Below are 14,529 nucleotides of genomic sequence, written 5' to 3' on the forward strand. Positions count from 1 at the left end.
TGGTTTCTATTATGTAAGCCCCACAAAGTGACTTCAGACCTGAACTGGTCCTTAAAAAGTGGTTTTGGAAATTTTCTGAAATTTCAAGATTTGCTTCTAAGCCTTCTAACATCCCAAAAAAATAAAATGCCATTTACAAAATGATCCGAACATGAAGTAGACAGATGGGAAATGTAAAGTAATTATTTTTGGAGGTATCACTATCTGTTTTAAAAGCAGAGAAATTGAAATTTAGAAAATTGGGAATTTTTCAAAATTTTTGGTAAATGTGGTATTTTTTTCTTGTAAATAAAAATGAAATATTTTGACTCAAATTTACCACTGTCATGAAGTACAATATGTGACGAGAAAATGTCACAGAATGGCCTGGATAAGTAAAAGCGTTTTAAAGTGATCACCACATAAAGTGACACATGTCAGATTTGCAAAAAAATGACCTGGTCCTTTAAAAATGGCTCTGGTCTGAAGGAGTTAAAGCTTGCAAACAGAATTTTTTTTACTGCAAACGTACTTTACATGGCATAACAAACAGAAGTTCAGGGCTGTTATGATTTACGACATACTACACCTTTTAGTGGCTTTGATGTACTGTCCCTATGATCAGCAGAAATTAGTTGGTTTTTGCCCGTGGGTGTATTGTTTGCAAATGTATTTTTACATGCTCAAAGTTTCAAGGTTAAAATGCATCTGTTAATGTACAAAATAGAGTTTGCACAAGGAGAGGATTTCAAAAATGATCAAGACTTGCGAAAAGCGTTTGGCAAAGTTACATGATTTATAGAATATTTGTGTTGATAATGCATAGTTGTCATATGAATTTATATAATTGAACCGAAATTGAGTTTTGTAGAATATCATACAATTAACAGGGTTTTCCAGTCACAGAGGTCTATGTGCATGACTCGTATTTGCTCCCTGTAATACCTCCTTTATTACCTTGGCAGCATTGTTTTCAGAGCGCTAGCATGATCACATGACCCCCTTCACTTCTTTCTTTCCGCTTTCTGTCTTTAGCTCTTCACTGCGGAAAAGATGGCACATCAGCAGTGATATCCATTAAATGGGCAGGTTTTACTGTGGCCTGTTCTGCCTCCTCTTCTGCACAGGCGCCATTCTCTCTGCTCTCAGGAAGTTCTGACCCGGACTTTCTGTGAGCAGAGAACGGCGCATCGGTGGAGGTGTCAGTGGGTGGGTAGCTGGACAGAAATCTACAGAAACGAGAAATGAAGGATGGAAACAATTAGGGCTGCAACTATCGATTATTTTAGTAATCAAGTATTCTACCGATTTTAATACAACGATTAATCGAGTACTCTAATAAGAAAAAACGAATTAAAAGAATGTTTTCTATAAAAACTCATCAGTTCCCCCTCCCTTGTGCTATTAGTTCCTCCCCCAGTGCCATTAGTTGCTCCCCTCCCAGTGCCATCAGTTCCCCCTCCAAATCCATTAGTTCCTCCAGCATTGCCACCAGCTCCCCCATGCCATCAGTTGCTCCCCCAAGTGCAATCAGCTCGCCCCCACTGTTATCAGTTCTCCCAGTCCTCCTCCTAGCCATCAGTGCACAGCCGCAGCCCCAGTGAACTAAATTAGTTACCTTTCCTGTAGGGGTGCTGCCGACACTCCAGAGATCTTCCATCCTCTTCTTCCCCGTGATGCATTAGGTCCTGGTGCCACACAGTGTCAAGTCATATTGCCCGCTTACGTGCACTACATCCTGGCGATGTGTGTATGTCCGGATCCAGTGCAGCGCGGTCCGGGCCGGCTTTGAGGCCACAGAGCGTTAGTAATAGCAAGCGCTTCACGCACGCTTTGTGCTGAGGGCACAAACTAACTCAAGGATTTTTTGGTCGAGTTACTCGATTAATTTGAGTAATAGTTTCAGCCCTAGAAATGGTCAAGAAGGGCTGCTGTAGGGAGCTGAGGAGAGTGTTCAAAGTGCCAGCATGGTGAAAAAGGTTTGTGGAGGAATAGGGGGATGGGGAAACTTAGTTTAAGATACAGTATTTTAACATTCTATGGTCTAAAGCTACATTTACTCAGATTTGAGGTGGATTTTACTCCATGCATCGAAAGAGTGAAAACCATTGTGAAAATTCACAGCTTTTCCGCAACCTAATGAGCAGGTTTGGGGGCTGAACTGTGTAGGGTTTTAAAATATCAGAGTGCAGGCCAAGTGTCAAAGTCCATCCGAAGGATAACTGTGTACTCTGTTGTCATTTGAATGGTGCAATAGTTCATGGTTCACATGATAACTAACTAAATAAGGCTCAAAGATGGAGTCAGTAATATTGATCAGATGCTATATAACTATTCTCTGATGGTGGGCCTAATCACACATGTATTATAGGCTCAATAACATTCTGAGATATATATATATATATACATACATACATACATACATCATTGATATGTGACCGTGTTGTTGTGTTAATCATGCATAATTCCTAGCACCCAGATGCTGCTAGCGATTCCCTCCTGGCAATTGGCAGGTAGCTAGCAGAGGACCATTGCTATTACATGCAGCGATGTCCTCCGCAACATGGGGAGCTGCAATCGTTATACCATCACTCATCCCCATGCAGGACAGCATGTGGCAGATCACTATTAGGGCTCTTTCACACTTGTGTTGTTCTGTTCCGGCATAGAGTTCCGTCGTCGGGGCTCTATGCCGGAAGAATCCTGATCAGTTTTATCCTAATGCATTCTGAATGGAGAGAAATCCGTTCAGGATGCATCAGGATGTCTTCAGTAACGGAACGTTTTTTGGCTGGAGAAAATACCGCAGCATGCTGCGCTTTTTGCTCCGGTCAAAAATCCTGAACACTTGCCGCAAGGCCGGATCCGGAATTAATGCCCATTGAAAGGCATTAATCCGGATTCGGCCTTAAGCTAAACGTCGTTTTGGCGCATTGCCGGATCCGACGTTTAGCTTTTTCTGAATGGTTAGCTTCCCGGCAGCCATGGTAAAGTCCTGGTTGCCATGGTAAAGTGTAGTGGGGAGCAGTATACTTACCGTCCGTGCGGCTCCCCGGGCTCTTCAGAGTGATGTCAGGGCGCCCCACGCGCATGGATGACGCATGGGGCGCTCTGACATCATTCTGGAGCGCCCCGGGAGCCGCACGGACTGTAAGTATACTGCTCCCCCGCTCCCCACTACTACTACGGCAACCAGGACTTTAATAGCGTCCTGGCTGCCATAGTAACACTGAACGCATTTTGAAGACGGATCCGTCTTCAAATGCTTTCAGTTCACTTGCGGTGTTACGGATCCGGCGGGCACCTCCGGCAAATGGAGTACACGACGGATCCGGACAACGCAAGTGTGAAAGAGCCCTTAGACGACTGCCAGATAGTCAATAACGAGCTTTCATAGTAACGCTCGTTACCGATCATCTGGCAGTCTAATTTACCCTTTAGAATGGATATACACCGTATTTGTGGAATCCATTGGTTCAGGTTTACTAATCCTATTATTTTAACAACTTAGATTAGAAAGTCTTTGCATCAGATTTATCAAAGTGGCTCCTGCTGGATGATTCATTTGGTGCATTTTATAAACACTTTTATCTAACTTTACATCTCATCGATTTTAGAGATAATACAACCGGATCTGTTCATAACGGATGCAGACGGTTGTATTATGACGGAAACTTTTTTGTTGGATCTGTCATGGATCAGCAAAAACATTTCCGTCATGATAATACAATGTGAGATGTGAAAGTAGTTTAAGTTGCAGAAAGTGTCTAAAACGCATAATAAATGTGGTACCAAGCAGAAAGTAAACCATAATTCTGGCACAGTAAGCTTAGTAAATCCCCCACTTCTTCCAGAGGGTATATATTAGAAATAATGGAGTAGTAGAATAAGTTATCGGGTTCCACATTGTAAGTGAGCTGACGTGCTCATGTTATTATTACTATTATCAAGTGGTTTTACTCTAAGCATTATCCATTTTCATCAGGCTACTCTTGGGCAGTTTGAAGGATTCTTTGACACCAACTTGGCAAAGCTTTTTGATTGCTGTCCTCCTGCTGATTTGCCCTTGTTTTCAGTCCCTCTTCCTTCACCAACATGACTATCAGTGCTATGTCATTGGAATGAGACTCCGATCAGCAATAGTGGGCAGTGTCTACAAGAAGGTACAGTACTTTATAGTCCACATGGTACATTCATACCATCCATGTTGCATCTGCATTTTTGCGAAACCATTGACTTCATTGGGTCTGTGGTCTGCGTTCTGCTGTCAATTTATAGGACATGTTCTACCCCTTTGTGGAATGGACATACGAATACAGAAAGCACACAAATCCTCTGAAGACCTATGGGTCTGCCAAAAAATGTGGATGGCACATTGACTGCATCTATATTTTGCAGAATCCACAATTTTCAGACCGAAAAACAGATACTTGTCAGTGAACCCCTGCAGAGCAAACTTTACCATATAAGATAGAATTTATGCGAACTAAACAAATATTACTAGTAGAAGCTTACTTTAAAGGGGTTGTCCGGGTTGGACATATCCCCTTCTTCACCCACTCAGCCCCTCTGACATGAGCTTCAGAGCATTTCGTGCGGTTCAGTGCAGGGCAAGGGCTCTTTCCGGAGATAGTGGCGTACCGGGCTCTCCATGGGTAAGCTAGGCAGAGGCTTCCCCCTAGCAGTGAGCCCAGTGACGTCACTGACACTAATCGACTGGCTTTAGCGCTGCCTGTAAAACAACTAGGGCAGTGTTAAAGCCCGCCCATCAGTGCTGGTGACGTCACTAATGTATTGTGATTCTCAATATTGCCTCTGTTGATGACTTGATTCATTTTTCCATCACATTATACCCTGCTCATATCCACCATTGCAGCACAGATACAAGGTGGCACATTGGTGACTGTGCGCGCTCCCACGGTCCCGGCAACCAGAGAGGCTGGCACTTTTTCCTGTAATGTGCAAGCACATCCCAACTGCTGCATTGCAGGGTGAGCGTAACCCCCTGGAAATGCACAGTATATAATGTGATGGGAAAAATGAATCAAGCCAGAAAAGGAAGCAATATGGAGAATCGCAATACATTAGTAGGTGCCTTGTATTAAAGGGCAGATTTGTATCTATGAAACTGGCTGACTTGTTACAGATGCCTTCAGCTGCCAAGCGCATGTGTTGGTCCCATGTTCATATGTGGCCGCATTGCTAAGAAAAATTATGTTTTAATACATGCAAAGGGGGCGTTACCATTACACCTAAAGGCTCTGCTCTCTCTGCAACTGCTACGCCCTCTGCACTTTGACAGGACCAGGCAGTGTAGACATAATCACACCTAGCCCTGTCAAAGTGCAGATGGCCCTGCAGTTGCAGTGAGAGCAGAGCCTCTAGGTGTAACGGTAACGCCCCCGTTGCTCCTAGAGGCTCATTTGCATATAATAAAACCTCATGTTTCTCAGTAATGCGGGCTCATATGAACATGGGACCAACACAGATGTCTTCAGCTGCCAAGTGCACATGTAACAGGTCAGCCAGTGTCATAGGTACAAATCTGCTGACAGATGTCCTTTAACTTTGTCTACATGATAAATGCCATTTGCTGAAGTGAGACAGCCCCTTTAAGGCACGGCTAAATAAACCTATTCACAGCTGAAGCAGTCAATGTTGTGTTTTTGTTATTTCTTTATTTCTCCTTTTACAATGGTTAATATTATCTGTTCCTTATTGTAAAGGCCTTAGTCATTTCCAATGCTGGACGAAAGAATTCCTCGGCTGGTGAAATTGTGAACCTGATCTCCACAGATGTGCAGAAGCTCATGGACTTGGCCACGTGCTTAAACTATGTCTGGTCGGCACCAATTGCAATAATTTTTGTCATGTATTTCCTGTGGCAGGTGAGTTACAATTGGGCCATAACCGGTCTGTGCAAAATTCAGTAGCATGGATATTTTCTCATTACTTTATTTATCCTATGGTTGGATTGCATCAACTACTGCTAGTTGCTCAAAGCATTTGCCAGGATTTCAAGATAAACTGTGAGGTACTCGCCATGGTGGCAGACCACACTGCTGTGGAGCCTGTGGTTATACGGCAGGGGTCAGCATCCTTTGGCACTCCAGATGTGGTAAAACTACTACTCCCAGCATGCTCCATTCACTTCAATAGGAGTTCTGAAAACCGCTAAGCAAGTGTGCATGCTGGGAGTCAGTTTCACCACAGCTGGAATGCTGAAGGCTGCTGATCCCTGTTATAGGGGCTGCCTGACATAGATTCGCCATTTTCCTTCAACCACAAGGGAGAGTGTGCAGTTTAAAGAGATTTTTTTATATTTTATTTTTTATTTTTTTTGTACCGCTTCCATTGTATTCAGTAGTAACTGTATAAATTCATATACACAGGGCTCCCTCTAGTGGTGGCTGCAGGCAGCCAGTTTCATTATGCATGTTATCCATATGTTTATGCTAGTTGTGTAGTGTAAATGCATTGAGAAATATAGGGGGTCATTTACTGTGCTAAAAATACGCCTAAATTAGGCATATTTCAGGCGCAGATAGTGGTGCAACGGTGGCGCCGCTATCTGTGACTTAGCCCTACCCATGCCAGATCTAAGATTGTGGGCATGACATGCGTGGGAAGGGGACAGGCCGGCAGCCCTGTCTCATTCACCATTTTCTATGCCTGTTTTAGGCGTAGAAAAAGGTCTAAATGTAAGACGGCTTGGAAGCTGTCTTACATTTAGAACTGGTGCTGGATGTGCCGAAGTTATGGAGACCGGTGCCTCTTCATAACTTCGGCGGATAACTTTAGGGCTTTATTTAGACTGGCGTCTAAAACATGGGTCTTGGTAAATGTGCCCCATAGTGTTCAGAATGAGTGTCATATATATTTAAGGCATTCGTTTCACTTTTTCCAAAATAGAAGTTAAAGTTGAGCCAAGTTTTTTTTTTTTTTTTTTTTTTTTTCCTAATTTGAAATTAGAAATATTTACATAGTTAATACGGTTGAAAAAAGACACAGGTTCATCAAGTTCAACCAAGATGGGAGAGGACAGTAATTTTAGACAAAGGGGAGTGAGACCCAGATTTCTGTTGGAATAGGAGATTCATTAACATGATGTGCACCCTGGTGATAAATCTGTTATATTCTGCACAGCGAGGGGGATACTAGCCCATATCTTGCATTATTAAGACAGCAGCACCTACAGTGATCAGTAACTTAAAAAATGTCACTGGCGGTGTCCTGTACTGTTTTGCTGTGGAGTCCTATGACATTTTTGCACAACTGAAGATAGACATGAAACTATTATAGAAGTTCAGAGGACTGGATTATTATTGCTAAATGCAGTCAGATAGAAAAAGCAGATAAGAGAAGCCTATAAATGCATCAGATTTCGGAGTGCAGCACAATGGAGCGTGAAGGTGTCCCAGCCAGAAGATGCCTGGAATGCAGTAGAACAGGTTGCCCTTTGTTCCTAATTTTCCAGTGTCGTTAATGTTTTTACAAGGGGCTGCTGAGGTGACTGAATAGTGGAGAATCAGACCATAGTTCATGAGAATATGAATTAACAAATAGCAGTGTCGATAGTGGCAGGACGTTATCTGCTACTTCACTCCAAGAACCAGTAATAATCGCTTTGAGACAAATACATATGGGTTACGTATATTTGTCTGGATGTGTGTGCCTACCTTTTAGTTTGATAAAGAGAGAATTTCGAACAATGCAATGTTGGGTTCATCTCCTTAAGTGATTGCAGTGTTGATGTTTTTCTATAAAATACTGGTTAAAGGGGTTATCTGGGAAATAATGATGACTTATCCAGGATAGGTGATCATTATCACATCAGCGGGGGTCCAAGTCCCAGCATTCCCGCCAATCAGCTGTTTCAGGGAGCCGCTGCGCTCACCGGAGTTATGGTGAGAGATGCAGGCTCCTGGCAGCTTTCCAAGGACAGCGCAGCACATCATATAGTGGCAGTGCTTGGTAATGCAGCTCAGCCCCATTGACTTGAATGGGGCTGAGCTGCAACTAGGTCATGTGACTGATGTACGGGGACATCACTTGGCCTAGGAAGAGGCTGCGGCGCTCAAGGCCTTTTTCTGATAGCTGATCGGCAGGGGTCCTAGGTGTCGAAACCCCACAGATCTGATACTATCCTGAGGATAAGTCATAAATATGTTTTCCTGGATAACCCCTTTAGTTATATCTTTAAAGGGATTGTCCCAAGATTAAATAATACAATATTCTGAATGATCCTTTGTATGGCTTTTCACCCCAATTAACGATTATGTAAAAAGACCCACACTCGTATATAAAAGTAGTAATAGGAAAATGAGCGAGCACTCATACACTTGGCAACCAAATTGACATGTGCAGAAAATATTTATTAAATCCCCATAAAATACAAGTAATAAAATTTATAAGAACAATGTAGCAATAATATACAACATTAGTCACATATATTGTGGTAGATATGATCGATACTATATTCGATAAAAATATATTCAATAGAAAATTCAATGTTGAAATATTCGATACCACTCAATAGTGTCGATAAATTCAATAATATATATCGCACCAAAAAACTTCAAGTATATGCTGTTATTTGGGAAAGAGGGGGTATTATCTTCTAGAGCTCTATCCCAATTTGGGAAACTGAATGTCACTGAAAATGTTGTACGTGTATTCACTGGGAGCGCAATATGTTCATAAAGTGTCCACAGGAATCCTGATAATGTGAAAAGTCTCTTATAGCATATCCTTTTAAGGTCGATATGAGCTTTGAATCGAAGAAAACTTTAAATGGATATTTGGCTTACCGTCTAGCGTCTGCTGTCTCCTTATTGCTTCAATGTAGCTTTAAATATTTGCCGGCTTATTCAGTCGCTCTATACAGCAAGCTGGTTTAAATTTCGCGGGAGTTCCAAATATCGCGGGAGTTGCCACTCTGTTCCGCAATTTCCTTTGGTGCAGCTTTCGACGATAAGAATAGTTAATCCTTTACTGTAGAAATTTTCTTCTGTATGGCCATACAGTATTGTCGGAGGCTTTTCAATGCAGGTACATCACTTGTTTCACCATACGCGTTTTGGGTAGATTCACTCTCCCTTCCTCAGTGGTCGAGTGTCTGCCTGCTCTGCATCAATTTTTATCCATTCCTTTAATTGCTTCCCAAATCTCGGACACCTGTTGTTCATACTACTCCCAGTTGGCCAGAGAATCCTCCCACATAATCAGGGGATAATTCTATACAGCCTTGATTTTTTTTTAATTTTTTTTTACTTGCAGTTTCCATGCGTTTTTTTGGGGACACATGCGTTTTTTGGCCCAGATGTCCCAATTGGTGTGATATATCATTGTGTGAAATATAAACTTGATATCTGATTGCTAACACTTATAAAATGACTTTTTATAATAAAATATTATTAAACAAATTTTCAAGATTAAAATATCAATATAAGAATGTAAAACAATAAATAATAAATGTGAGGAATCTTGAAAGTTTCATAGGAATCCTAGAGTTTGATACAATTATTCGGATTTGATAGAGAAAGAAGGGTGGGTATCTCGGAGCCAAGGACACGTCGCAGAGCCGATAAACGGCCTAGCATGCGACGTGCCGTCGGCCACGAGACGCCCAACCTACATAAATCCAAAAATTTCCAACTCCGAATTAAGGCCTTTCGGTTGTAGAGATCCAAATTCATAAATGCGTCTGGATTCTATCCTAGACATTTGTCTGATAAAATCCCCGCCTCTCCAGTGTTTCTCCACCTTCTCCAGTGCCATAAACACCAGACTTGATGGATCCTGATTATGCATCTCTTTATAATGTTTAGATAGGGAATGTTTATCATAACCCTTCCTGATGTTGGCAATATGTTCGGCCACTCTTTTTTTGAATGGCCTCTTGGTACGTCCTATATATTGTCTGTTACAGGGGCACTGGAGAAGGTAGATAAATCCACTGGAGTCACATGTAAGACAATCTTCTATCTCCCAATTAAAGTTGTTCTGAGTCGAGGGGACATTAGTCGTCAGGCGGGGTTTTTTATTCATTCTACAACCCATACACCTTCCACATTTATAAAAACCCTTCAAACTTATTTTGTTTCCACGGTTTTACGGTAGGGGCCACCTTGATACCTAGATTCGGTGCCCTAGTGAAGGTAATCGTCGGAACAGTCAGGAGTAAGTGTCCCACAATTTTGTCATTCAACACATGGTGCCAATGGGTTTTAATAATTTTCTGAATCTTCCTATAATTCTCATTAAATGGAAGAACAACTCTCATGGCTTCTTCTTTATTTTGTGTTTTATCTTTCTCATTATCTATCTAATTTTTATCTTTATTGTCCTCCTTATTAAAGAACTCTCTTCTATCTAATTTCCTAATTTGGTTGAGTGACTCCTCCACTAAGTTTTCAGGATATTCCTTCTCAATAAATTGTCTTTTCATCTCAATGGCTTCCATCTCAAAAGTATGTCCCTCTGTGCAGTTCCGCTTAATCCTACGGAACTGACCAGAGGGAACATTTGTCAGCCATTTCGGCAGGTGACAGCTAGAAAAATCAATATAACCATTTCTAGCTGTGGATTTACAAAATGTCTCACATATATATTTATTACCAGATTGTGTGATTAATAAATCCAAGAATTCGGTGCTCTCCTGTATGTTTGAGGTAAAGTGGATTAGATAAAATTAAGAGTGAGATCATTAATAAAAAAACTAAAAAACACCAGAATACACAGAAAAATCACCAGGGTGAAAGATCTGGGGAACAAATTCCCTTATTACAGAATGAGATTTCAAAAGGGAAGAAAAAAAAAGGGGATAGGGATCGACAGGGCTTAACAGACAGCTACTCAATCTCTGTGACAAACGGATATGAGGAGCTGTCTGATCTGCATTTTTTTAGATCATACCCCAGCACATCACAGAGCACGATTACGACACAGAGAAAGGACACCTCCCAATCACAGTTTAGAATCACCGACACATCACTACAATTTAAGACCCAAGAGCACTTATCAATATCAGAACACAGGGAAGGGACAATATCATACATCACAGAGACAGGATCACCATGCACCCCAAAAGATGAACCACATAGAACAAGTAAGATACCAACACTCAAGACACAGAGGAGGGTCAGAAAGACAAGACGAAGTAAGAGGAAGAGACACATATCACAAAAGACATCACTAGCAACGGATCTCAGCGCAATAATTAATTTAAGTTCAACCACCCTGACTAAAACCAAAAATAATCTGTTGGAGAAAGGTCTGAAGTTTTCCCCCACCAATAAGATGGATAAATTCTCTACATATATACAGTTGTGTTCAAAATTATTCAACCCCCAATGCTGTAAAGGGTTTTAGGGAATTTAGTGTACATTTGTAATTGTGTTCAGAATGAAATCTTACAAGGACTTTTTAAAGAACCAAATGCAACTAAAATGACATCAATTGTTTTTGTATTACGGTATTAAATGTTTTTTTTGTGATTTCTTCATTGACACAATTATTCAACTCCTTAAAGACTACCACTCTTAAGAACAGAGGTTCATTCAAGTGTTTTCGATCAGGTATTGAAAACACCTGTGGATGTCAAGGAGAAGCAATCAAGCATAATAAGCACCAATTAGGCAGATTTAAAAGGACTGTGATACTCAGCTCCTTCTAGACATTTACTGGTGTGTTTACAAATATGGTGAAGTCAAGAGAATGGTCCAGGAAGACAAGAGAAGAGGTGATTTCGCTTCACAGGAAGGGCAATGGCTATAAGAAGATTGCAAAGATGTTAAACATACCAAGAGACACCATAGGAAGCATCATTCGCAAATTCAAGGCAAAGGGCACTGTGGAAACGCTACCTGGTCATGGCAGAAAGAAGATGCTGACTTCGACTGCTGTGCGGTACCTGAAGCGCAAAGTGGAGAAAAGTCCCCGTGTGACTGCTGAGGAACTGAAAAAAGATTTGTCAGATGTGGGTACTGAAGTTTCAGCTCAGACAATAAGGCGCACACTGCGTAATGAAGGCCTCCATGCCAGAACTCCCAGGCGCACCCCCTTGCTGTCTCCAAAGAATAAGAAGAGTCGACTGCAGTATGCCAAAAGTCATGTGGACAAACCACAAAAGTGTTCTGTGGACTGATGAAACAAAATTAGAACTGTTTGGGCCCATGGATCAACGCTATGTTTGGAGGAGGAAGAACAAGGCCTATGAAGAAAAGAACACCTTGCCTACTGTGAAGCATGGCGGGGGGTCAATCATGCTTTGGGGCTGTTTTGCTTCTACAGGTACAGGGAAGCTTCAGCGTGTGCAAGGTACCATGAATTCTCTTCAGTACCAGGAGATATTGGATGAAAATGTGATGCAGTCCGTCACAAACCTGAGGCTTGGGAGACGTTGGACCTTTCAACAGGACAATGATCCCAAGCATACCTCCAAGTCCACTAGAGCATGGTTGCAGATTAAAGGCTGGAACATTTTGAAGTGGCCATCGCAGTCACCAGACTTAAATCCGATTGAGAACCTCTGGTGGGACTTAAAGAAAGCAGTTGCAGCGTGCAAGCCTAAGAATGTGACTGAACTGGAGGCTTTTGCCCATGAAGAATGGGCGAAGATACCCGTAGATCGCTGCAAGACAATTGTGTCAAGCTATGCTTCACGTTTAAAAGCTGTTATAACTGGAAAAGGATGTTGTACTAAGTACTAAGATTGAATGTCACTTGGGGGTTGAATAAAACTGATAATGTGAGCACAGAAAAGACATTTGTGGTTATTTCATTATAAATGTTATGTTATATTTGTCTGACTTACAAGTGCCTCTTTGATTTAATTGTAAACAAGATGACTGAAATGATCAAAATCAATGTCAAACTGGCCAAAACACTCAATTTCAGTGGGGGTTGAATAATTTTGAACACAACTGTAGGAGTACAAAAACTAATAAGGAATATCTGCCTCAAAAAATATTTTATCAAAAATCCAATTGTGAGGAATGAGAAAGTGATAGTTGAAAAAAACCATAAAAAAGACAAAAAACCCTAACAAAAACCTCCTAAAAAATAAATCAAATATGTTCCCAAGGAGTGAAATCAGCAAAGAAATAGGAGCCTTTCAGAAGTGTGTAGAGGAAGATATTTGCAAACCAAAGGCTAGATCAAGAGCCACAAACAATCTTACCAGAGGAGAGTTTGAGGCATTGAAACAACTACAAAGAAAACATTCCATCACTATACGCCCCGCGGATAAGGGAGGTGCGGTAGTGGTGATGGACGCAATTAATTATAATAGGGAATATCTCCGACAACTCTCAGATGGGGAGACCTATCAAAAATTGGGGGGAGACCCCCTTGAGAGATTTGAGTTGGAGCTCAGGAGATACAGTATGGACGGATTGGATAATGGTACAATATCACAGCAGGAACTGTATTTCATTTTGGGCACGCAGAGGAGGCTACAATGCTTCTACTGCCTGCCCAAGGTGCATAAAAATCCGAATGATCCTCCAGGACGCCCTATCGTCTCAGGGATTGGATCTATCACATCCAACCTGTCCAAATATATAGACTTACAGTTACAGCCAATAGTCAAGAAAACCAATTCCTATATTAAAGATACTACCCAAATCATACAGATTCTGGAAAACTTAGATGTCCAGTCTGGCTGGATTATGGGTACACTTGATGTTCAGTCACTTCATACTGTGATTGAATATCAGCAAGGAATTGATGCTGTAAAAATGCAATTAATAAGAGATGGCTCGTATGGAGCAATAAAAAAAGAATTTATAACGAAAGGAATAGAAAATATCCTGAGCCACAACTACTTCTTTTTTGAGGGGGAATTCTTCCTGCAGAAGCGGGTTGCCGCCATGGGGACCAGATTCGCCCCCAGCTATGCTAATTTGTTCTTGGCTGAGTGGGAGTACAACCTCATCAAGCCGACGCTGGGGACGGATCTGGCCCTGTGGCGCCGTTTATATAGATGATATGATCTTCATCTGGAAACAGAGTAAAGAAGAATTGGAAAAATTCCTAGAAACAATTAATATTAATAATTTAAATCTGGTCTTTACCTCAAACATATATGACAGCACCGAATTCTTGGATTTATTAATCACACAATCTGGTAATAAATATATATGTGAGACATTTTGTAAATCCACAGCTAGAAATGGTTATATTGATTTTTCTAGCTGTCACCTGCCGAAATGGCTGACAAATGTTCCCTCTGGTCAGTTCCGTAGGATTAAGCGGAACTGCACAGAGGGACATACTTTTGAGATGGAAGCCATTGAGATGAAAAGACAATTTATTGAGAAGGAATATCCTGAAAACTTAGTGGAGGAGTCACTCAACCAAATTAGGAAATTAGATAGAAGAGAGTTCTTTAATAAGGAGGACAATAAAGATAAAAATTAGATAGATAATGAGAAAGATAAAACACAAAATAAAGAAGAAGCCATGAGAGTTGTTCTTCCATTTAATGAGAATTATAGGAAGATTCAGAAAATTATTAAAACCCATTGGCACCATGTGTTGAATGAC

General features: G+C 41.2%; 1 protein-coding gene across 1 annotated transcript in view; it reads left to right on the forward strand.

Moving 5' to 3' along the window:
- LOC121007528 (multidrug resistance-associated protein 1-like) overlaps positions 1-14,529 on the forward strand; it is a 150,252-nt gene that overhangs the window by 64,805 nt on the left and 70,918 nt on the right. The window contains exons 10-11 of the mRNA XM_040439516.1: positions 3,965-4,142; positions 5,706-5,867. Coding sequence (XP_040295450.1) covers positions 3,965-4,142; positions 5,706-5,867 — 340 coding nt within the window. The remainder of the gene's footprint in view (positions 1-3,964; positions 4,143-5,705; positions 5,868-14,529) is intronic.

Source organism: Bufo bufo, chromosome 7, assembly GCF_905171765.1.
Source record: "Bufo bufo chromosome 7, aBufBuf1.1, whole genome shotgun sequence".
Lineage (NCBI taxonomy): Eukaryota > Metazoa > Chordata > Amphibia > Anura > Bufonidae > Bufo > Bufo bufo.